The sequence below is a fragment of the Myxocyprinus asiaticus genome, chromosome 26 (assembly GCF_019703515.2).
Source record: "Myxocyprinus asiaticus isolate MX2 ecotype Aquarium Trade chromosome 26, UBuf_Myxa_2, whole genome shotgun sequence".
Classification (NCBI taxonomy): Eukaryota; Metazoa; Chordata; class Actinopteri; order Cypriniformes; family Catostomidae; genus Myxocyprinus; species Myxocyprinus asiaticus.
In genome coordinates this window covers 38,972,085-38,997,500 of record NC_059369.1, presented here as the reverse complement: position 1 = coordinate 38,997,500, position 25,416 = coordinate 38,972,085, and the positions used below count along the sequence as shown (strand labels likewise).

The window sequence follows — 25,416 nt, the reverse complement described above, 5'->3', positions numbered from 1 at the left end:
CTGGGGCTTTTATACAAAATGACACAACTCTTTGTATTACATTTATCAATGGGACACAAATTCACAGGTACTACAAAATCATACAATGTTATTAAGTATAAAAATAATATATAATAGACCAACTCCCAGGCAGCATACCCAAGTGATGTAGCTTGCGATCTCTCACATGTCGTCCATTAGAGGCGACACCTCACAACAACACCATTTATTTGCCCAGCAACAAGTTTACTACATACAGTATGACATGCATATTTTACAGTGAATGGTGGTTTGGGACAATATTTAATGAAAATTTAGACATATGCAGAGCGATCCCAACTCCAATCCTGGCTGGTAGGATTAAGGCAGTACAGAAGACGGGGTGGGATGACCAATCAGACGAAAGAGGCATTTCAGTGTTCTAGCGTTCCACATGTGCATCAAATATTCAAGCTGAAAACTAATTTTTTAAACAATGATCAAAATAGAAAAATCAAGCCATTTCCACCTTTCTTTTTATTCCTTTTTAAATAGAAAATGAAATGTCAACAGAAAATTTGTTTGTATCTGCTAATTCTATTCATCAGTTTTAAAACCAATAAAAAAGAAGCCGCATTTTTCGTTTTTCATTTTTGGGTTAAAAAAGAAAAAGGAATGGACGCAAATGTACACGGACCGTTTGAAACAACATGAGGGTGAGTGTAGAACTTATCTTAGTCTTATTTTTTTATGTATTTATTTTTTGTAGAGTTTTGACATGAAGATGAGCTCATCATTTTAGTAGGTGAATGAGTTGACCTCAGTAGTGATTACTGTTAGTGAATGTAGAAATTATATTCAGTGCTGCCATCTAGTGGTGATCTGCTTCTACTGAAATTAAATGAATGATTAAAACATTTCTGTTCTCTTAAGACATTTCTGAGTTCTGCTTTCATTCTGTACTGATGACTGATAGACATTACACACTGAGATATGATATTAATAATACTTTTATAGACTTAAAAGGAAAATTGCAGAACAGGTTCAATATAAGTTAAACACAGTCAACAGCATTTGAGACATAATGTTGATTACCGTAAAATATTTATTTAGACTTGTCCCTCATTTTCTATAAAAAAAGCAAAACAATCTGTGTTGCAGCTTAAATGATACACAAGAATTAATGAAAGTGGTTTTATAAAGCTATAAGCTTCACATTCTGCCTTAAAAGGAATAGTTCACCCCAAATGTTTTATTCTCTCATCATTTACTCACACTCATGCCATCCAAGATGTGTAAGACTATCTTTCTTCTGCAGAACACAAATGAAGATTTTTAGAAGAATATTTCAGCTCTGTAGGTCCATATAATGCAAATGAATGATGACCAAAACTTTGTAGCTCCAAATATCACATAAAGGCAGCATAAAGCTAATGCATAAGACTCCAGTGGTTAAATTAATCTCTTCAGAAGTGATATGATATGTATGGGTGAGAAACAGATCAATATTTAAGTCCTTTTGTACTATAAATCTCCACTTTAACTTTCACTTTCATCTTTATCATGCATATCGCCACCTACTGCCTGTATGTGCTTTTTAGAACTTCAAAGTTTTGGTCACCATTCACTTGCATTGTGAGGACCTACAGAGCTGAAATATTCTTCTAAAAATCTCCATTTGTGTTTTGCAGAAGAAAGAAAGAGGGTGAGTAAATGATGAGAGAATTTTCATTTTTGGACGCACTATCTCTTTACTCCCTCATGAAATTGGCCTGTTTTCTTCCAATGTAAGTGCCACACCGTAACCTAGACTTTTTTTAAAGAGGGGCGAGTCAAAATAATTTTTTGTGGTAATCAACATTATGCCTCAAATTCTGTCAATTGAGCTTAACTTGAATTGAACCCGGAATATTCCTTTAAAGCTGTAGACACACAGGTTCCTGAGCACAAATCGGAATCGGAATCAGAATGAGCTTTATTGCCAAGTATTCTTACACATACAAGGAATTTGTCTTGGTGACAGGAGCTTCCAGTGTACAACAATACAAAAACAATACAAAAACAGCAGCAAGACTTTTAAAAAATAATTAAAATTGAAAAAAAAAAAAATAGATAAATATTGAAAAGAAAAAATATATATAGAATACACAATAGACAATATATGTAATATATATATATATATATATATATATATATATATATATATATATACACATACATATACATACATACACATACATACATACATATACATATATACACATATATGAATATATATACATACATTCATACACACACATACACATATATACACATATACACATATATGAATATATATACATACATACATACATACACACACATACATATACACATATATACACATATACACATATATGAATATATATACATACATACATACATACACACACATACACACATACACTTACACACATATACATATACACATATATTAATATATATATATATATATATATACACATACATACATACACACATATACACTCATACATATACATACACATACGTATACACATATATACACATATACATATATATGAATATATATACATACATATACATACATACATACATACATACATACACATATATAAATATATATATACATATACATACATACACACACACATACACACATACATATACATACATATACACATATATACACATATACACATATATGAATATATATACATACATACATACACACACATATACACATTCACACATATATGAATATATGTACATACATACATACATATACACATACACACATACATATACATACATATACACATATATACATATATATTAATATATATACATACATACATACACACATACACATATACACATACACACACACATACACACATACATATACATACATATACACATATATACATATATATTAATATATATACATACATACATACATACATACATACACACACATACACATATACACATATGAATATATATACATACATACATACATACATACATATACACACACATACACATACTAATCTAAATACAAATCGGTTATGTACAGTGCAGGTCTTCAGTGAGAATTAGACATATTTAAATGAATTCTTCTTGATTTTGAGTTCTTCTGTCCGTAGCAGATTTATCACAAAACAGTTACAGATGGGAAAAAATAACACAATTCAGCAATTTGCTCATTACATGATCATTTCTGTTTCAATAGTTTGTTACGTTTCAAATGTAATGCTTTTTCTACACAGTGACATCAAACGTTTGATTGAGTAAGTCCATGAGATCATCCAGTTATCAGTTCAGTGTATTCCAGTGTGTAGTGAGCTCTTTAGTATTGTATAAAAATGTATATTTACACTGGTTAGAGAATCATTTATCACATAATTAGATCCTTTATATGTGGAAAAAGAGTCTATTTGTCATCTTGGATTTCTGTTCATCTTTGTGAGTTGAGTTCTCACAAAGAAAATATCCTCTAGGTTTTTCTTTATAAAGTTTACAAGAGCCAAGCAAATCTTTTATAGTGATGAATATTGATGTTGAATAACAAGTGTTATTTAGTTTATTTTTATTTTTATTATTAATATTTTTGTTGGTGTGTTTTTCTGAAGACTGTTTTAAAGTAACAGTTTAGCTGTTGGTTTATTTTTTGTTATTTTATTTTATTTTATTGTATTTTATTATTTTGTGAGGAGAATTTACAGGATATGACCGCAAGAGGGCAGCAGTCATCTTCATTTTGTCAGTAACTTGGCGTTGGTACTGTTATGTTTATATTGTTTGATTCAATTTCAGGTTGTAATGTTCCCTCTTTGACACCAGATGGCGCCAGATACTTGATTTCTTTGTGGCTCCACATCTCCACAGCACAACACCAATGTTCACAATAAGCCAGGCCATTCAAAATGTACAAACATGCCAGTTTCTCATTTTGTCCTAACAAAGAAAGTCAGGACATTTTTAAAACCCATAATACAATGAATTGCAAAAATTATGATTGTGCTTACAGCCTGGAGCATTAAACAGCACTTTAAAACAATAATTGTAATAACACAAATAAAAATTCTGAAGTTGGTGTTACTACTGTAAAATAGTAGTAAATTATGATATGAGCTTCTCCAAAAAGTTTCAGAAGCTTACAAAATCTTCCTATCATTTTGTTTAATTTAATATTTGGTGAGAGTGGTTGCAAATACTATGTTACTGCAGTGGCTCTTCTCTGTGGTGCCCGTGTGAGGACTGGCATCCAGGGCTCTGTTCCCGCCTGGCTGGTTATTTCTGAATTGTGCTGGTAAATTCAGTTGTTCACAATGCATTAAAGGGGTCATGATATGCCTTTTTTAGTTATTTTAATATGTTTAGCTAAAGTATTAGTAAAGTTTATACATTTTTGTGCACAAAAACAGTCATATATTTGTAAAACATGATCATTTTCCACCCTCATTCTGACCCTCTGTCAGAAACGCTCGGATTTGGTGCTGCTTCTCCTTTAAGATTTGACAGTAAACGCCCACTGTTATGATTGGCTCTCTGCTCTTGACTGACCTGCTCTCTTACTGCTTACCGCTACTGGGCGGGGCTATGGAAGTGGTAAGATAAAGTAGGCAGGGCTTGACATTAACACCCGCCCACCTGCCAAATGGGGGTAGAAACCGGCAGTGGCGGGTAACTCTGTCACCCTTACTAGCCTCTTTGGCAGGTGGCCGCAGCCTAGCAAATTAAATTGTATTCATCTCGTGTTCAGCTCCTTACAAGCACAAAATGTTTTAAATGCAGTAACACTAACTGGTAACTCATTTAGATGCAAATTAATTTGATTAGAGTGAATCTATAAGTAAATAATAAATAAGTACAATTTAGAAGGGCTAAAGGATTTAAAAGGGGTTAAAATCTGGACTTCCATGGACAAATGGAGAGATTATTGACAATCTTTTGCTATAATAATGTTACTTTTATCACTTTGTGACTTGGGGGATTTTGGCTAGTGAAAATGCTGAGTGGCTAGTGACTTTGCTGAGCCAAAAAGTTAACGTCAAGCTCTGAAAGTAGGCACTGATGTGTTGTTGTGGAGGCGGTCAGATGCAAATATCTACCACGGTGTGACATCACAATGTGGAGGAAGTAGAGAACGTGTCGTTTTGGCTCTTTCTGTCACGGTCCTGCCACGTTGGTCTTGGTTTTTCATGTCGTGGCGGGGTCGTGGCCGTCTCCTCTCTCTGATTGTCCAGTGCTGTCTCTGTTTGTCTTGCCTTGTTCTATGTTGTGTCAGGGTTCGGCCACTTCTGTTGGTAGTGTTTATTGTCTGGTGGTCGAGCACTGACACATTTCGTGTCTTATTTGTGGCTGGTTGTGCATTTCATTGTTTGTTTACTTTGCAGTGGGCACTGCAGGTTTTGTCTAGTCTAGTGTTTGTGTGAGAATGCATGGCATTGCTTTATTGGCATTGTCATGTATTTTCTTGTCCTGTCATTGTCTGTTGACATGAGTGCATGTTGCTTGTGTTTTCCTGGCAGCATGTGCTCATGTCAATTGTCTGTGTAGGTCATGTTAGTACGTGGTTTTGTTTGGTTTCCTCATAGCCACGTGCTTTTTTCTTGAGTGATACATTGCCCTATCATTTGCCTTGTTACCTTGTTATCTCTATTCTCCTTCGTTAGTCTGCTTATTTAAACTCCTCGTGTTCAGTCTTGTGTCGGATTATTTTGTATGAATTTCTGATGGACTGGTCCCTATTTTGCTTGGTTGGTTTTTAGTTCGTTTGCGTGTTTCTTTAAATTTTCTGTTCTTGTTTATCTCAATTGTGAGATTTTGTTTGGTTTGTAATAAAACTTAGCAAAACTGCCTCCTGCGTTTGGGTCCTTCCTCACAAACTGTGACACTTTCTGTAGTGAGGAGGAAGTTTTGAGTTCTGAAACATACACTATGTTTTTATAGTACAGTGTCCTCTTATGTTAAAAGATCAAGTAAAATATGATTGCTTATGTCATGACCCCTTTAACACATTTTACCCCCATGGACACAATGATTTCAGGGGCTGCAGAAACAAGCCTCATAAGATTTGATTTGGTGTGTGGCTGCTTTTCTGTTAATCTCCAGTGATTTGTTTGACGAAGGCTCTGTTTCAAACCCTAGTGAGCTGCCTGCTTAGACAGCATTTTTGGAAATCATAGAATAGATGTGCTCTGAGATGGCAGCATTTTTGGGCATCGTTAGTACATTTCAAGTCAGCAGCAATTTTGGGTATAATTAGTGTGTTCTAAGAAAGCAGCATTTTTGAGAACAATAGATGCATTCCAAGATAGTGACAAACTCTGAGACAATTTTACACACTCTCTCAGATCATGATTTCAGAATCTGATTCCCTTCTCAACTCTCTTTTCATTATTTTCTTTTACTCTTGTGCATGAATCTCTTTTGTTCTTCCTGTCCACCTGCAGTCTCCTGTAAGCGCTCAGGCGATTCGGCCCGCTCCCGTGGCACAGACTAAACCGGTCCTGTCCAGTTCTCCCAATGCCGCAGCCCAGACCAGCACAGCAACCGGCCCCACTGTGAGCACCTGACCTGTCTTTCTCTCTATCTGTCTGCCTCTCTTTCTCCTTTCACCCTTATATGCACTCCACTGCCTGTTTTTGTTATCTTGTTAGAGTCTGGTTGGTTGACTAGTCATGTCAACTGATGTGGCCACAGAGTTTATGAGGAGAAATTTGTGAGCTTAATGAATGTGGTACGTTTACAGTGATATTAAATTTGTTTGTCCACACAAGCGAAAATGCTGTCTGACATGACACAATCACAGCCAACCAGAACATATTTGATGTTTAATAGAGCTCAACAGTCTGTCTCCAGAAGTAAAAATCCCATTTGTTTTCTCCATAAGGGCATTGAATTTTTACGATAACTTAATGTAAACCTTTAAAGAGCTCTGAGGTTTTTCATTAATGGTGTACACCTCTGAAGCCATCAGTCCACGATTTCTGAACTTCATTTTTTAAACATTGTGTTAAATAGCGGAATTCCCGGTGAAGAACGTAAGCAAGTGTCTGCGTTTCCAGCAAGTGTGACAGAGTTTCGTAGTCTTTAACCGCAATGTAAACTTACTCTATATAACTTACTGAAATGCAACTGATGTCGTTTACCATTCCAAATAAAAGACTTAGATATTCTATCAAATTGTTTAAAATAAGAAAGAGGAACTTCTAGAGGGAGAGACTGTAGTAGATAATTGAATTTGGGGATACAATTCATTTTTATATCATTGACCTTCCCTGCCATAGACAGATGTATTGAAGCCCACCTATCTACATCACATGAGAACTTTTCATTAATGGGCCAAAATTAACTAACTTAATCTCTCAAATTTGCTGGAAATAAAATGCCTAAATACCTAATGCCTTGCTTGGGCCATTGAAAGGTGCCAGGTTGGAAAGCAGTGGCAGGGCATTATGCTGTCAGAGCAAGAGCTTCCGATTTAGACCAATTCACCCTTTATCCTGAAAATTTGGAGAGAATTAATAATTCTATGGAGGCTAGGCATAGATCTTATGAGGGTCAGAGACAGAACAGTAAAGGGGAGAGAGGACAGCCTTGCCGGGTTCCCCTACCAAGAGAAAAAAAATCTGAAATGAATCCATTAGTTTGCACTGCCACTACTGGTTGTTTATAAAGTAACTTTATCCACCCAATAAAAGTGTTCCCAAACCCGTACATTTCCAAAATCTTGAAAAGATAGTCCCATTCCACCCTATCAAATGCCTTCTCGGCGCCAAGTGAGATGGCAGGGATCGGGGTCTGATCATTCGCTACTGACCACATAATATTTATAAAATGTCTAATATTATCAGAAGAACTACGAACACGTATAAACCCCACTTGATCTATATGTATAATCCAGAATATATTTATTAGATTAGATTATACGATTAGCCAGAATTTTAGATAATATTTTTACATCTAACTGGATCAGGGAAATTGGATGATAACTTTTACATTAATTTGGGTCTTTATCTTGTTTAAGAGTGAGACTGATCAGGGCTTGCGTCATGGTTGGCGGTAGTTCACCTTTCTTTAATGACTTGAATGTGTAAACTTCTAATATAATGGAGCCAATTCTGTGACATAAGATCTAAAAAATTCTGTGGCAAAACTATCTGGCCCCAGTTCCTTACCTGTTGGCAAGGCTTCAACAAGCTCCTCCAAAGGAATATCTGAGTCAAGAAAGTCTTTTTGATCATTCATCAATTTAGGAAGTTCTAATGGCTCTACGAAGTTGGTAATATCATTATTGGAAGACGTGGACGTGTGGCTATTAAGATCAAAATAGAAACCTTTAAAGACTTTATTAAAATCTGTGGGAGAAGTAAATATATTGCCTCCAGTATAAGTATAAAGTAACTGATTTAAAATGTATTTAAGTATCAAAAGTACAAGTAAATCGCATAAATTATGGAACAGCTTATTTGATAGGTGATGCTAATCATTTACTCAACCTTGTGCCATCCCAGATGTGTATGACTTTCTTCATCTGCTGAACACAAACAAAGATTTTTAGAAGAATATTTAAGCTCTGTAGGCCCATACAATGCAAGTGAATGGTGACCAGAACTTTGAAGCTCCTAAAAGAGATGGGGGCATGTCAATTTAAAGGTGCATTAAGTAATTTTTAAAACTCCTAAAAGACATGAATTGAAGTTTTGCAATATATGTAGGAAATCATGAGCATTCACATTAAAATGAAGACTCCAGTCATATCAGTAAACTTATAAAAGCTGCTTTATTCAACATGGAGAGGGTCTCACATGGGGTATACCGAATACTACTCGCTTAATCTCAGTAACCATCCTACTATTTGACACTTCACTCATTGATTAAAGTAATCATGGCTGACTGTGAATACTAAATTTCTACAATGGCATCTGAAACTGAAAACTATTGATTTTAAATGATGCTGCATCCAAGCCGCTAGGTGTCACTGTAAGTCCAAGATGACACAAAGACAAAGGTTACTGAGTGCACCTTTAAGAACCATGGCAAGAATCAAATAAACTGGTGACTGTGCAGTTTAGATTTAATGTATTTTTGTCCTACTGATGAAGAATAAAGCTTGCTAAGACTCATTTAGCTAGTTTATATGAGGTGACAGGCTTACATATATAAGCCGAATAACATTTCCCATCAGTATATGTGGCCACACAAGAATGATTATATAAGACACACCTAATATGCAATGTGTATGTGAGTACATGTAACATGTCGTTGCATTGGTGCTGAAAAAGCTTCCTTCTTTTTCAGAAAGTGAAAAAGATGAAAAATTGCGAAACGTGCCCATTCTGTCCAACTTAAACCACTTGAATGCTATTTACAGCGAAAATACCACTTCTGAACTTGTAAGTAGGAACTTCCCAGGAGGATTTGAACGCAGTTTAAACCACAACATAACTGAAATAGTGTTTGTATTAGTTATGTGTTAAACATACACTATATTGCCAAAAGTATTCGCTCATCTGCCTTTAGACGCATATGAACTTAAGTGACATCCCATTCTTAATCCATAGGGTTTAATATGACGTCGGCCCACCCTTTGCAGCTATAACAGCTTCAACTCTTCTGGGAAGGCTTTCCACAAGGTTTAGGAGTGTGTTTATGGGAATTTTTGACCATTCTTCCAGAAGCGCATTTGTGAGGTCAGACACTGATGTTGGACGAGAAGGCCTGGCCCGCAGTCTTCGCTCTAATTCATCCCAAAGGTGCTCTATCGGGTTGAGGTCAGGACTCTGTGCAGGCCAGTCAAGTACTTCCACACCAAACTCGCTCATCCATGTCTTTATGGACCTTGCTTTGTGCACTGGTGCGCAGTCATGTTGGAACAGGAAGGGGCCATCCCCAAACTGTTCCCACAATGTTGGAAGCATGGAATTGTCCAGAATCTCTTGGTATGATGAAGCATTCAGAGTTCCTTTCACTGGAACTAAGGGGCCAAGCCCAGCTCCTGAAAAACAACTCCACACCATAATCCCCCCTCCACCAAACTTCACAGTTGGCACAATGCAGTCAGACAAGTACCGTTCTCCTGGCAACCGCCAAACCCAGACTCGTCCATCAGATTGCCAGATGGAGAAGCGTGATTCGTCACTCCAGAGAACGCGTCTCCACTGCTCTAGAGTCCAGTGGCGGCGTGCTTTACACCACTGCATCTGACGCTTTGCATTGCACTTGGTGATGTATGGCTTGGATGCAGCTGCTCGGCCATGGAAACCCATTCCATGAAGCTCTCTATGCACTGTTCTTGAGCTAATCTGAAGGCCACATGAACTTTGGAGGTCTGTAGCGATTGACTCTGCAGAAAGTTGGCGACCTCTGCGCACTATGCGCCTCAGCATCCGCTGACCCCGCTCTGTCATTTTACGTGGCCTACCACTTCGTGGCTGAGTTGCTGTCATTCCCAATCGCTTCCACTTTGTTATAATACCACTGACAGTTGACTGTGGAATATTTAGTAGCGAGGAAATTTCACGACTGGACTTGTTGCACAGGTGGCATCCGATCACAGTACCACGCTGGAATTCACTGAGCTCCTGAGAGCGGCCCATTCTTTCACAAATGTTTGTAGAAGCAGTCTGCATGCCTAGGTGCTTCATTTTATACACCTGTGGCCATGGAAGTGATTGGAACACCTGAATTTAATTATTTGGATGGGTGAGCGAATACTTTTGGCAATATAGTGTATGTGGATTAGGCCATAACAAATTGTAAGGAAGGAGGGAGCTGAGTCATTTTTAGTAACCAGAATAGAGACTGGGCTCTTTTCATTTGGGCCAATAAGCAACCACCCAGGAACCACCCAGAACACCTTAGCAACTGCAGAGCAATGTGCTACAAACACAGAAAACAACTTAGTAACAGCATAGTAACAACCTGGCAACCATATACTGTAGCAGTGCTCTAAAACACACAGCAGATCACCTTGACAACTGCACAGCATGCCCCTAGAACACCCTAGTAACCACATACTGGAGCATCAATGTGCTAAAAAGCAAAGAGAACACTTTAGCAACCACCCAGAACACCCTAGTTTATAAAATAAATATTGTTGGACATTTTCATGAGCGCTGGTAATTATTCATACTAGAGCTGCAACTAATGATTATTTTGATAATCGACTAATCTAACGATTATTAGAACGATTATTCGACTATTCGGGCGATTATTGCAATGATTAATCATTAGATCTTAACCGAGTATTCAGCTTGTACCTTGACTTAAAAGGTTGTAATAAACATGCTTACTAACAATGAAGAGGACAAAATCATCTTTTAAAAATACCTCTAAATGATATTCACTGAATTAAAGTCAAAAAGTGAATTTGTTAAGTTTAATTCAGTAAAAAAAAATCACTGCAAAAAATCCTATTGTTATCAAGTGTTTTGTCTTGTTTTCCATAAAAAAATAAAAATAAAAATAAAAATCCTTAAAACAAGATACATTTACCTGAGAATCAACATATAATATATTTAGACTTGCTTTCAGAGAATGTGTCTTGAAAATAAGTACATTTTGTATATAAGTGTATTTTTTTCACTTGTTTATTCATCTGTCAGTGCAGTTAAGTCAAAATATACACATATTCAAGGTCTATTCTCTGAAAGCAAGTCTAAAAATCTTATATGCTGCTTCAGGTAAATGTATCTTGTTTTAAGGATTTTTAGATATTTGAAAATATTTAAATATTTAATATTATATTCAACATTCTCAGACAACAAATTTGTCTTCTGCAGCATAGCTCCTAAAGTAAATGTACTTTATTTTAAAGGAGTTTTAGATATTTATATTGGAAAACAAGCCAAAACAACAACAAATCAAAAAAGTATTTAACTGCAGTGTAGATAATGGGCAAAGACCACCCTCTCACCTTTTTGTTCACCTATATCACAACGGAAGTGCTTCTTTATTTAGTTATTTTGTATTTTTGTATAATTCCCTCATACTTTGCGATCTACATCACCTGAAGCTGTTTGGAAAGTTTAGAGTGCATCTGGACTGTGAGCTGTGTGATTCGTCCTCTCCTCAGTCAGGCACGAGCTGCAGTGCTACTCTCATGCGCCATCATTAGTTTCATATCTGATCTCATGTTACGTTAAATGAGATCAAATGACTATCCGACAACGAAAATTTTTGTAGACAATTTTTGTCGATTATGTCAACTAATCGTTTCAGCCCTAATTCATACACATCGCACATTGGTTAAATGTAAAAGGTAACCGCATTTGATTGACTTTTATATAAACAGGTTCCCTGGAAAGGGGAGACTGATAACACATAACTCCATCATTATTTCACAGCTTTCATAATGTTTAAGCCTAAAGTTACCAAATTAATGAATGAAAAAATTTCTCCCCAGTGGAGACAGACGACTGAACACATGTTGACTGGCACGTGCTTCGCTTGTGATTTTGATTCAGATTTGTGATTCACAAAATGAATCATTCAGAACGCTTTTTGAATCTTTTTGATTGGTTCAAAGGAATCAAATGAAAAAGATTAGACTCTATGATGATTCTTTCAGGAATCAGACATCACTTTTGCCGATCTGCATGCATTTTTGCACATACAGCTTGTTATTTTTGCGGTGTTCAGTCGCAGAAGTAACAAGAGGGACTGAAGAAAAAAGTATACATTTTCTCTTCAAAATGTAGTGAAGTAAAAATTTAAAGAATTATTTATACTCAATTATAGTACACATATTTAAAAACTATACTTAAGTACAATAACGAAGTATTTGTACTTCATTACTATACACCTCTGCAAAACAGTATTGTACCTATATTTTAGTTGAGTCAACTCTCTTAAGACCATTGGATGACATTCGGCGCTTCAGCTATGTTTCAGCACTTTTAATGCTCTATTCCAATTCTGTGAATTCCTGTGCTTTGATCTTTTTAATGAATGAGGCATATTGTATGATCCACCCCTTAGAACTGCCTTCCCCACCTCCCATGCCATGCCCACATTGGTTTCTACATAAGCATTAACTTCAGCATTTGTTGAAATGCTGGGTCCTGTAGAAGGGATGGATTAAAGCGCCTTCTATATGATTTCCTTTTCTCTATATGTTGCAACATCTCTAAATACACCAAAGCATGATCTGAAACTAAAATATTCCCAATTGAGCAGTCAGTGGCAGATTGAATAAGTGACTTAGATAAAAAAAAAAAAAAAAAAATCTGTTCTAGAGTAAATCTTATGAACTGATGAAATAAAGGTGTAGTCCCTCGCAGATGGGTTCTGAAGTCTCCAAATGTCTATAAGACCAACATTTTTATACATACTCCGTAGTGTCAGCGTTGCTGTAAAGGGTCTACACACCTTTGCATCATTATGATCAAGGACTGGATCCATTAAAAGATTGAAGTCTCCACCCAAAACCATATCATGAAGGATCCCAGCAGCTTGTAGCTTACCCTCAAGATCTATAAAAAAGTTCTGATCATCGGCATTGGGTGCATATTAGCCAAAATCAGATTTTTCCCCTGTATTTCAGCCAAAACAATAATGATTCTTCCTAAATTATCTTTAATCTGTTTGAGACATTTAAATTGTAAATGCTTACATATCAATGTGATGACTCCCCTGCTCTTACTTGAACCAGCACTACAAAACACATGCCCACCCCATGCCTTGCCAAGTTTTTCAGCTTCCTGTGAAGAAATGAAGGAAGAATAGTGTTCTTGAAGGAACACTATATCATATTTTTTACGCTTAAGGAAAGATACAACCTTTCTTCTTTTTATAGGGTGCCCCAGCGATGGCAAAATGCATTAAACTGTAAAACTATTTGCGCTACAAACCAATGTATTTATGAAAATAATAATTAATGATAATAATATGGTGACAAATATTGCCAGCCTGCAATATATAGCAACATAATGTCGTATATTTGTGTCACTAAAATAGCTTGGAGTCTTATGCCGGAAGAGGTCCACAAGGAGGATAATGGTGGTGCTCTAGTCAAGCTGAAATATAAGGTGGATACGAGAATCGCGGCCAACAAAGTGTGCCAAACAAGCTCTGCAGTGTCCGCTTACTTCCCGGTTTCACTGTGAATGACGCAATCGAGATGATCTCCCTACACTCTCAAACTACTTATGCATTTGCAAATATCTGAATATTTTGCAATAACATTTAAATATATTGTTTCTATCCTTGATAATCAACAACTTTTAATAGTTTTATAGTTTTATACTTTTCCATCATTTTTAATTTGATTATGATATTCACAATGCTTCATGGGATTGTAGTTCATTAAAGGGATAGTTCACCCAAAAATGAAAATTCTTCCATCATTTTCTCACTCTTATGCCGTCCCAGATGTGTGAGTTTTTGTTCTTCTGCTGAACACAAACAAAGATTTTTAAAAGAATATCTCAGCTCCATTGGTCCATTCAATGAGAGTGAATGGTGGCCAGAACTTTGAAGCTCCAAAAAGGTCATAAAGGCAGCATAAAAGTTATCCATAAGACTCCAGTGGTTAAATATATGTCTTTTAAAGCAATATGATAGGTGTGGGTGAGATCAATATTTTTGTCCTTTTTTACTATAAATTCTCCTCCCTGTCCAGTAGGTGGCGATATGCACAAAGAATGCGAATTGCCTAAAACAAAAGGAGAATAATGTGAAAGCGGACATTTATAGGAAAAAAAGGGCTTAAAAATTGACCTGTTTTATGGATTAATTTTATACTGCCTTTATGTGCCTTCAAAGTTTGCTCACCATTCAGTTTGCATTGTATGGACCTACAAAGCTGAGATATTCTTCTAAAAATCTTTGTTTGTGTTCTGTGGAAGAAAGAAAGCCATACACATCTGGGATGGCATGAGGGTGTGTAAATGATGAGAAATTTTACATTTTTGGGTGAACTATCCCTTTAAAGATGTTAAGTACACAGTCTTGTAGCCTTGTCTTTTTGCCCACTTTTCAAATAATTTTTTTGCTTCAAATCAAAGTTTGTAATGGTGTGATTCAGCTTGGAGCTGATTGATTTGATTCATGCCTTAGAACATTTTTATGAAGGATTTTATTAAATCCCTATGGAAGAAATAAATGGGAAATACACTTCTGCAACCAAGACGGCTGATAAAGCATTAGCATATAGATGATCTCAAAGCTAACAGACATGGACTAAAAGCAACAAAAATCCATGTTTGATTGTACCTCTACAGGAATAATCTTTTGCATTTTTTTTTCTAACAGTGCATAGTTGTAACTACAGTATATTGTGTATTTAAGCACGACTTAAATGCTGTGTTCAAATAACTTCTGTGGTAATCTATATCTTTACGATAATAAATCAGATAAAATAAGATTTTAAAGAACAGACAGTAAAACTTTACATGGCCGCAAGAGAGAGCAATACTCACATAGTCAGAAATCTTCTCTCCCTCCATCCCTCTCTTTCTCTCGCTCTCTCCACTCGTGTTTGTGTGTAGTGTCGTCCCGTGCTCTCGGGACACGTGTTGTGACAGCACGCGCTGTGGCGTCTCTCCTGCTCTCCTTGGCCTTGCTGGCAGGCAGACGTCAGCTCGCGTTTATCTCTGTGTCTCCATTTCTTCCTCCTTCAGAAGGCCCCCGTAGCAGCCGCCGTGGCAATGACAGCTCCCCAGCAGGTCCAGCCAGCCTTGGGCCCCCAGGGGCCCCTCACTCAGATGCCACTGGCCCCGCAGAGTGCAGCCACTCCGGTCCCTGGAGCCCTGGTCGTCTCCCAGGTCTGTGTGCCCTCCTGAATCGAATCCTGGCACTTTCTTTCTTTACCTCTGTTTCTATTCAAGTGAGTGACTGTTTGGCCCCTAAAGCTTAGCTTGTTAGCTGACAGGACTTTGTTAAGCTCCACCCCAAACCACACACACACACACACACACACACACAGCTGCCAGCTTCTCACACACACAGAAACACTAGGCTAATACAGCTAGGCAAACACACACACTCAAAAATATAAACAAACATGTATACTGTATATATATATATACACTGTATATATCTTTATATATATATATATATATATATATATATATATATATATATATATACATATATATACTGTATATATCTTTATACACTGGCGGCCAAAAGTTTGGATCAATGAACAGATTTTGCTGTTTCGGAAGGAAAATGTGGCATTCAACTTATCACAAAAATAATTTTTGATCAAATCTAGACAGGCCCCTTTTCCAGCAGCCATCACTCCAACACCTTATCCTTGAGTAATCATGCTAAATTGCTAATTTAGTACTAGAAAATCACTTGCCATTATATCAAACACAGCTGAAATCTATTTGTTTCATTAAATGAAGCTTAACATTGTCTTTGTGTTTGTTTTTGAGTTGCCACAGTATGCAATAGACTGGCATGTCTTAAGGTCAATATTAGGTCAAAAATGGCAAAAAAGAAACAGCTTTCTCTAGAAACTCATCAGTCAATAATTGTTTTGAGGAATGAAGGCTATACAATGCTTGAAATTGCCAGAAAACTGAAGATTTCATACAAAGGTGTACACTACAGTCTTCAAAGACAAAGGACAACTGGCTCTAACAAGGACAGAAAGAGATGTGGAAGGCCAGATGTACAACTAAACAAGAGGATAAGTACATCAGAGTCTCTAGTTTGAGAAATAGATGCCTCACATGTCCTCAGCTGACAGCTTCATTGAATTCTACCCGCTCAACACCAGTTTCATGTACAACAGTAAAGAGAAGACTCAGGGGTGCAGGTCATATGGGAAGAATTGCAAAGAAAAAGCCACTTTTGAAACAGAAAATCAAAAAGAAAAGGTTAGAGTGGGCAAATAAACACAGACATTGGACAACATATAATTGGAAAAGAGTGTTATGGATCTTAACCCCATTGAGCTTTTGTGGGATCAGCTAGACTGTAAGGTGCGTGAGAAGTGCCCGACAAGACAGACACATCTATGGCAAGTGCTACAGGAAATGTGGGGTGAAATGTCACCTGAGTATCTGGACAAACTGACAGCTAGAATACCAAGGATCTGCAAAACTGTCATTGCTGTTCATTTGATGGAATTCATTGAAGTAGTTTAAGAAGTTCTAAACATATTTTTTTTCAAATTGTAATAGTAATTTTTCACGTTATTAATGTCCTGACTATACATTGTGATCAGTTGAATGCCACTTTGGTGAATAAAAGTACCAATTTCTTTCCATAAGAGCAAAATCTGTACATTATTACAAAATTTTGGCTGCCAGTATGTATGTTTATATATATATATATATATATATATATATATATATATATATATATATATATACACACACACACACACACACACACACACACACACCGATCAGCCACAACATTAAAACCAACTGCCTAATATTGTGTAGGTCCCGCTTGTGCCGCCAAAACAGCACCAACCCGCATCTCAGAATAGCATTCTGAGATTATATTCTTCTCACCACAATTGTACAGAGCGGTTATCTGAGTTACTGTAGACTTTGTCAGTTTGAACCAGTCTGGCCATATTCTGTTGACCTCTCTTATCAACAAGGCATTTCCTTCCACAGAACTGCCGCTCACTGGATGTTTTTTTTTTTTTTTTTTTTGGCACCATTCGGAGTAAATTTTAGAGGCTGTTGTGCTTGAAAATCAAACCTGCCCATCTGGCACCAACAATCATGCCATGGTCCAAATCACTGAGATCACATTTTTTTCCTATTCTGATGGTTGATGTGAACATTAACTGAAGCTCCTGACCCGTATCTGCATGATTTTATGCACTGCTTCCACACAATTGGTTGATTAGATAATCGCATGGATGATTGTTGGTGTCAGATGGGCTGGTTTGAGTATTTCTGTAACTGCTGATCTCCTGGGATTTTCAACACAACAGTCTCTAGAATTTACTCAGAATGGTGCCAAAAAAAAAAAACATCCAGTGAGCGGCATTTCTGCGGATGGAAACGGCTTGTTGATGAGAGAGGTCAACAGAGAATGGCCAGACTGGTTTGAACTGACACAGTCTACAGTAACTCAGATAACTGCTCTGTACCATTGTGATGAGAAGAATATAATCTCGGAATGCTATTCTGAGATGCGGGTTGGTGCTGTTTTGGCGGGATGAGGGGGACCTACACAATATTAGGCAGGTGGTTTTAATGTTGTGGCTTATATATATAGTATATAGTGTATATATATCATGTATAGAACAAGTTTTACTCCAAAATCAAGAGAAAAAGGAAGAAATTAGGTTTTGCTTAAAGAAAATGAAGCTTAATTTAGCTTAATTAAGCCCAATTCTCATTACCGTAATGTGAAAAACATCTCATTAGCATTACTGTAACACATCTAAAGTATTCTTGTAATTCCTCTTATTTTTACACATTATTCTCATTAGATTGTCATTACTGTAATACACATAATCTCTAAAAGCAGATTATCGTAGTAGTATTTGCTGTGATGCATATTATGATTTTTATACCCAACTTTTTACTGTTCCAGTAATGAGAATATAATGAGAATAACCTTTAAGAATTACCAAAAAAATTCATTACACATTACAGTAATGGGAATTTGGGGGAAGAGTGTTTAATTGACATGAAAATAATGTCACAATGCAAAAAAAATTAAATGGTCCTTAAAAAGCTTTATTTCCTTTATGCAAAATATCACTTAATTGGGCATGTTTTTTTGTTTTTGTTTTTTTTATTCACCCATTCATGCATTAACAATGAGTTTATAAACAAGGAGTTTATCAGCAATATTTCAGTTCCATGTAGACAACAGGAAGACAATCAGTTTGTATGAGTGTAACACATGCCAGTGGCCTTAAAAAGACTTTTGATTGACACATTCTCTAACCTGAAATGATTGACAGTTTTGTAGCATTTAAATGAAATTCAATGTATTTCATTAAAATACTTTATTTAGCTGTGAGGGGTGATCGCTGATCGGGACGACAACAAAAGCACAACAGAACGTGTCTGTCTGAGTCAGAACCAGATTTAAACAGTTTACTAACACGAACAGCCGTCTAAATCCAGACATTCATTTCAACTCACTGTGTTGTGTCATGATGTGTCTGATCTGCACATGACACACAATTCCATTAACACACTGAATATATGATTCAACATGTCTAATAAAATTAAACGTTTGCTCTCATTCTGTTTATCAGGAGATGCAGGAGAACGTGAAGAAGTGTAAGAACTTCCTAGCAACGCTGATCAAGCTGGCATCCCATAATTCCCCTTCGCCAGAGACATCTCGAAACGTGAAAGCGCTGGTGCAGGATCTACTGGTACGTGTGCTGATTCTGGTCCATAACAGGAATGTTTATAGCAGTGTGAAATACAGTATTTGTGCTCTAAGAGTTAGAATCCATTTAATAAATTGCTATGCCACTGACAGTTCTTTTTTTCTTCTTCTGTTGCTTTGGCAAGTACCAGAGACATCAGCAAACAAATATGACTATTTATTCAAAAACATCACAAAGCCATTTTATCTAACTTGTAAGAGAGCATGTAAAAGCATAATATCTATTCACTTGTTTATATAATCTTGAGATGTGGGCAAATGGTTAAAAGAATAGTTCCCCTTTGGACTACTAAGAGAGAGAATGCATGCTAAGAGATTAATGGAAGTGAATGTATATTAAGAAAATGTAAAATAAAATATGGAGATGGGGTGGAGGGATGCCGCAAGAATTGTCACAGGAAAAAGGTATGCAAGGTATTCTAACATACACCGATCAGCCACAACATTAAAACCACCTGCCTAATATTGTGTAGGTCCCGCTTGTGCCGCCAAAACAGCACCAACCCGCATCTCAGAACAGCATTCTGAGAATATATTCTTCTCACCACAATTGTACAGAGCGGTTATCTGAGTTACCGTAGACTTTATCAGTTCAAACCAATCTGACCATTCTCTGTTGACCTCTCTCATCAACAAGGCGTTTCCGTCCACAGAACTGCCGCTCACTGGATGTTTTTTGTTTTTGGCACCGAAAATTCTAGAGACTGTTGCGTGTGAAAATCCCAGGAGATCATCAGTTACAGAAATACTCAAACCAGCCCATCTGGCACCAACAATCATCCATGCGATTATCTAATCCGCCAATCGTGTGGCAGCAGTGCAGTGAATAAAATCATGCAGATACGGGTCAGGAGCTACAGTCAATTTTTACATCAACCATCAGAATGGGGAAAAAAATGTGATCTCAGTGATTTGGACTGTGGCATGATTGTTGGTGCCACATGAGCTGGTTTAAGTATTTCTGTATTATGTGATAATAAATGGCTTCATATGATCACTATCCTTAAATAAAATACAGTTTTTTTGCATGATGAATCATATTTTCAAAATCAATGCCAAAATTTCACAATTTCTGCCAGGGAATGCAAACTTTTGAGCACAACTGTATATATATAATCTTTATTTTTTTCTGGTTATTACTGGTGATTTTGGTTGCACAATAAACTGCATCTGGGATTTTAATCATTTTGGACTCTTGTAGCCTCAATGTCTGTGCCCGTCATAGTAAGGACATTTTTTTAAAATATTCTATAAATTCTATAAATACATTTTAAAAAGTATCGGCCAGTTAAATGCTTACCGGCCTTTTCCACCACCTACTTTAAAGTACCATAAAAAAGTAAAAACCTGGAAATATCAGGGAATTTTTGTAATTGATTTCCAGGAATGGGAAATTCATGCAAATGGAAATTAAAAAAGCCATAGAAAATTCATGAAAATGTTGGTATTAATTTATCATAAACCAATAATGAACAATATTTTTGCAAAGCATTTATTAATCTTAGTAAAATGTTATTTATAAATTCACAATTGTTTTTTGTTAGTTCATTTTAGATCATAATGCTAACAATGTTCATTTTTAAAGTAAAAAAAAAAGATTAATGAATCAAAATTCATTTGTGCTGTAAAAAAGTATAATGTTCATTGTTAACTAAATAACTAACTAATATAATTAGCTATGTTTACAAATACTACCTTTCTGTAGAGTGTTTCTGAAATTTCTATATTGAACTAATCACCTTGTCTTCCTTCAGTTTATTTAATTGTATGCATTCAAATCTAGCGAAATATCTGAACATGTGTTGTCATCTGCTCTTAGGATGCAAAAATTGACCCAGAGGAGTTTACCAGCCGACTTCAATCCGAGCTGAAATCGTCTCCGCAGCCTTATCTGGTCCCTTTCCTGAAGGTACGTCAACATACACATGCACTTAAAGGAATATTCCAGATTCAATACAAGTTAAGCTCAGTCAACAGCATTTGTGGCATATTACCACCAAAATGTATTTCATCTCGTTCCTCCTTTTCTTTAAAAAAGACGAAATCGAGGCTACAGTGAGGCACTTACAATGGAAGTGAAGGGGGCCAATTTTTGGAGGAAAGCAGAAATGTGAAGCTTATAATTTTATAAAAGCACTTACATTAATTTTGTTACAACTGGTGCATTATTTGAGCTGTAAAGTATAGGGTTTTAGTGTTCCACGGTTTATAGCGTTGCTATCCCAGATGTGTATGACTTTCTTTCTTCTGCAGAACACAAATTATGATTTTTAGAAGAATATCTCAGCACTTTTGGTCCATACAATGCAAGTGAATGGGTGCCAAAAGTTTGATGCTCCAAAAAGCACATAAAGGCATCATAAAAGTAATGCATATGACTCCAGTGTTTTAATCCATGTCTTCAGAAGTGATATGATAGGTGTGGGTGAGAAACAGTTAAATATTGAAGTTCTTTTTTGCTTGAAATTCTGCTTCCTGCCCAGCAGGGGGTGATATGCATTAAGAATGTGAATCACCAAAAACACAAGAAGAATGTAAAAGTGATCTGTTTCTCACCCGCACCTATATCGCTTCTGAAGATATTTATTTAACCACCGGAGTCTTATGGATTACTTTTATGCTGTTTTATGTGATTTTTGGAGCTTCAAAATTTTGGCACCCATTCACTTGCATTGTATGGACCTACAGAGCTGAAATATTCTTTTAAAAATCTTCATTTGAGTTCAGCAGAAAAAGAAGTCACATCTCGGATGGCATAAGGGTGAGTAAATTATGAGAATTTTCATTTATAGGTGAACTATACCTTTAACATGTATTAAAACCGGAATGTTCCTTTAAGGGGAAAGATCATTTACTCATCTCATGTTGTTCTAAACCTGTATGACTTTCTTTCTTCTGTGGAACACAAAAGGAGATTTAAAAAAATACCCTGGCCATTCTTTTCCATAGAATGAGAGTGTAAGGGGATGATATGTCAAGTCTTTTGAAGTCATACGATACCTTTGTGTGAGAAACAGACTGAAAATTAAGTCATTGTACACTGACCATTAAGAAAGTCATACAGGTTTGAAACAACATGGGGCTGAGTATATAATGACAGAATTTTCATTTTTGGGTGAACAATTCCTTTAAACACACCCTCACAGACGGCCACCTCCTCTGACACGACAGCATTCTTTGCAGCATTATCGGTCAGTAGCCCACAGGCATGTCCAGCCAGGCGGAATACGTGTCACATCCTGCCCACTCCACACTGTATACGCTAATACAGCCACACTGTCATGCGAGGTTAGCTCGCTTACATCAAAATCCTCCAGAAATAGACATGTGCAGCCTGCGGTCTCCTCACGGGGGTCTTGATTCTGTCTTTGATTACTGAAGTTAATGATCATTGTCGGACTGTTCGGACACTGAGATAAAATGACAGTTTACATACAGTACATACAACACTTATTGCATGTCATCTTTAAAGTGAACAAGAAATCAAAACTTATCCTATTTACTTTCTTATTACATGCTCTTGTGAACAATTCATCGGTGCATAAATCAAATTTTTTTTTGTCTTTGATCTTTCATAAAAATGCAAGAACGTGCTCCACCTCTGAAACGGCTTTACTCTTCAGCTGACGTTACGAGTGTTTTGAACACATTGTTATGCAGTTGCTGAAGTGATCTGGGTGGTTGCTAGGTGGTGGCTTACTAGCCTAAGTCAAAGGAGTCCACCCACAAGTCTCTATATGATATTTTGCTCTCTAGATATGGCTTGTGTCCCTCTGATTATGTAAATCTCTGAGATATTTTCACCTGTTTATCATCCGCCAAATGAAAATCATAAGTCATATCACTTAGAAAAGTAATCGCCTCTCGTCAACAAAACAAATGATTTGAGGGATAATTTGTGTCTGTAGCACAAACAAGTCGGAAAGCTTTATGCGCTGATGCTTAATACTTAGGCTTATGGGTTTGTTTACAGTTTCTAACCCTAAATATGAGCAGTGGCATTAGTGATGCTTGCTTTTGCAAACACCACTAAATATAGTTTAAAAGTGGTTTGTTTTACAACATTTGGGACTAATGATGTTTGTGTGTCTGTCTGTACATGTATGTGTGTTTAGAAAAGTCTGCCGGCATTGCGTTTGTCTCTACTGAACAGTCAACAGTTGCTCACGCAACCTCTACAGCCAAACAAAACCAGCATCTCACCAGTCCAGACTGGCGTCAGCGTACGGCCACATCAACCCAACAGCACTACTGTACTGCCTCAAGTATGCCTTCTCTCCACATTTGATCTCTCATATTATTTCAGTTTTCTCTATATCATGCACATGTTTCCTTTTGTAACCATGTGTTAAGAAAAACAAAACATAACCACCATAACTTGTATGTTTTGTTAGAGCATTTTGGTTGTTTCTTTTGACATTATAAGAGTTCTGATTACTATGTCAACATACTCTAATGTTCACATTGTAAAGCATCCTCCCCAGTCCACCCAGAACATTTATTGAAACTAAACTGAAAAAAAATGTAAAGAAATGGTCATGGTATTGATGTCACAACCATGAGCTCATTAACATATGACCGCCCACATTTACGCAAAGAGGTCAGCCAGCCATTACCAAGGAGGTCTGATATACAGAATTGTGTAGTTACGGCATCTGCAAGCTAACTTTGACTCTTTGATCGTAACGGAGATCATTTTAATCTGGAGGCTTTAAAGGTATTGATGCCAAAACCGCCAGTTTAATTAGTTAGAGAGGTAGACAATAATTATGAAAAATTAAAATAGAGTGTTTTAAGTCCAACCGTAAAACATTATAAACGGACTTCAGAGGAAAAATAAAATGCTACAAAAGTGTATATGAGGGTTTCTTTAACTTCAGGCACTTTTAGAACTGTGAACTTCAAGAAAGTAATGACTAATTTTATTTTGTTTTCACAGTCTCACACATTGTTTTACATTTGTTAAATGCTAGGACAGTTTATTTTGAACAAGAGGGGTGAACGTTACGGTTATTTAACGCGGGAGCACAATACGGAACTGATGCGGATTGATAGAAGCGGAGAGCCCGTCTGTGCGTGCAATGGTGCGAGGAACCGGACGGCGGGGAAAAAAATTATATTCAGTGAAAAGTCATAAGAAGTTCGCAATGTATGTAACTGTAACTATATCAGTTATTATTAATAAAACACGGGAACTTGTTGCATGGGCATTTTTTGCCCCTATATTTTGAATTTCGGGGATATTTTTGTCAATTTCGGTGGCATTTTTGCTCAGAGTCCCCGTTAATTTCTGACACTATTGGCATTGTATCTTTCTAAGGTATTTAAAAGTTTGTTTTAGACATATAGTAGCAAGTAAACAAGATATCCCCACATATATGTCAAACTACATTGTGTTAATGTTTAACAGTTAGAACATTGCCTTCCTTAAATACAAGTGAAGTTTGATCAGTGGTTAAATGTGTTCAGACAGTTCTCTCATACCTGAATTAATGGCTCCTTTCCAGAATAAAATGAAATATGCAGAAAATCACAGTATTACAGTTCTTGTATAGTGACAGGGCAGAAAGTCTTGGAGAATCTAGAGAAGCGAGGACACCGACGGCAGTTTATGAGAGCTGCTGTGCTCATGATGTTGTGCCCTGCGGGCTTCCGTAGTTCCACGCATAGCGCGTTTTAATTTATAAACAGATTTAGCCCTTATAACGTGCCAATTTCTTCTTCACAAAAAACTGTAGCGAAGTTGAATATTTCATGTTTAATCAACTCAAGTAAAAGTACTATTATTTATTTATACTTAAAATGTGAAACAATGTAATCAAGTACTGTAACAAGAGTAGTTGTAATTCGTTACTTTCCACCTCTGATTTTCACACAATAAAAAATGAATGGGCTTTTGTTTATTTCATTCTTTGTTTAGAATATCAGTTTTAAACATACAATAATTAATGGATTTTCATAGTTTAATATTGACAGTCTGGGTCTGGGTAAAAGCTTAAACATTAAGATCTATACATAAAAGGCATTTGTAATGTACCAAAAATAAATGATGAAGGCATGGTAAAAAAAGGTTTCTAAGTCAGTTTTAATGTG

The 25,416-nt window shown here is 36.4% G+C and overlaps 1 protein-coding gene across 3 annotated transcripts in view; it reads left to right on the top strand.

Moving 5' to 3' along the window:
- Window positions 1-25,416, top strand: part of LOC127416587 (transcription initiation factor TFIID subunit 4-like) — a 128,326-nt gene that overhangs the window by 8,245 nt on the left and 94,665 nt on the right. Inside the window, exons 3-7 of one of the 3 annotated variants that reach the window (XM_051656005.1) lie at window positions 6,438-6,548; window positions 15,615-15,755; window positions 19,184-19,306; window positions 21,143-21,232; window positions 23,439-23,588. In XM_051656005.1, coding sequence (XP_051511965.1) covers window positions 6,438-6,548; window positions 15,615-15,755; window positions 19,184-19,306; window positions 21,143-21,232; window positions 23,439-23,588 — 615 coding nt within the window. Of the gene's footprint in view, window positions 1-6,437; window positions 6,549-15,611; window positions 15,756-19,183; window positions 19,307-21,142; window positions 21,233-23,438; window positions 23,589-25,416 lie in introns of all 3 variants that reach the window. The other 2 variants (XM_051656004.1, XM_051656007.1) reach the window with 2 other exon arrangements.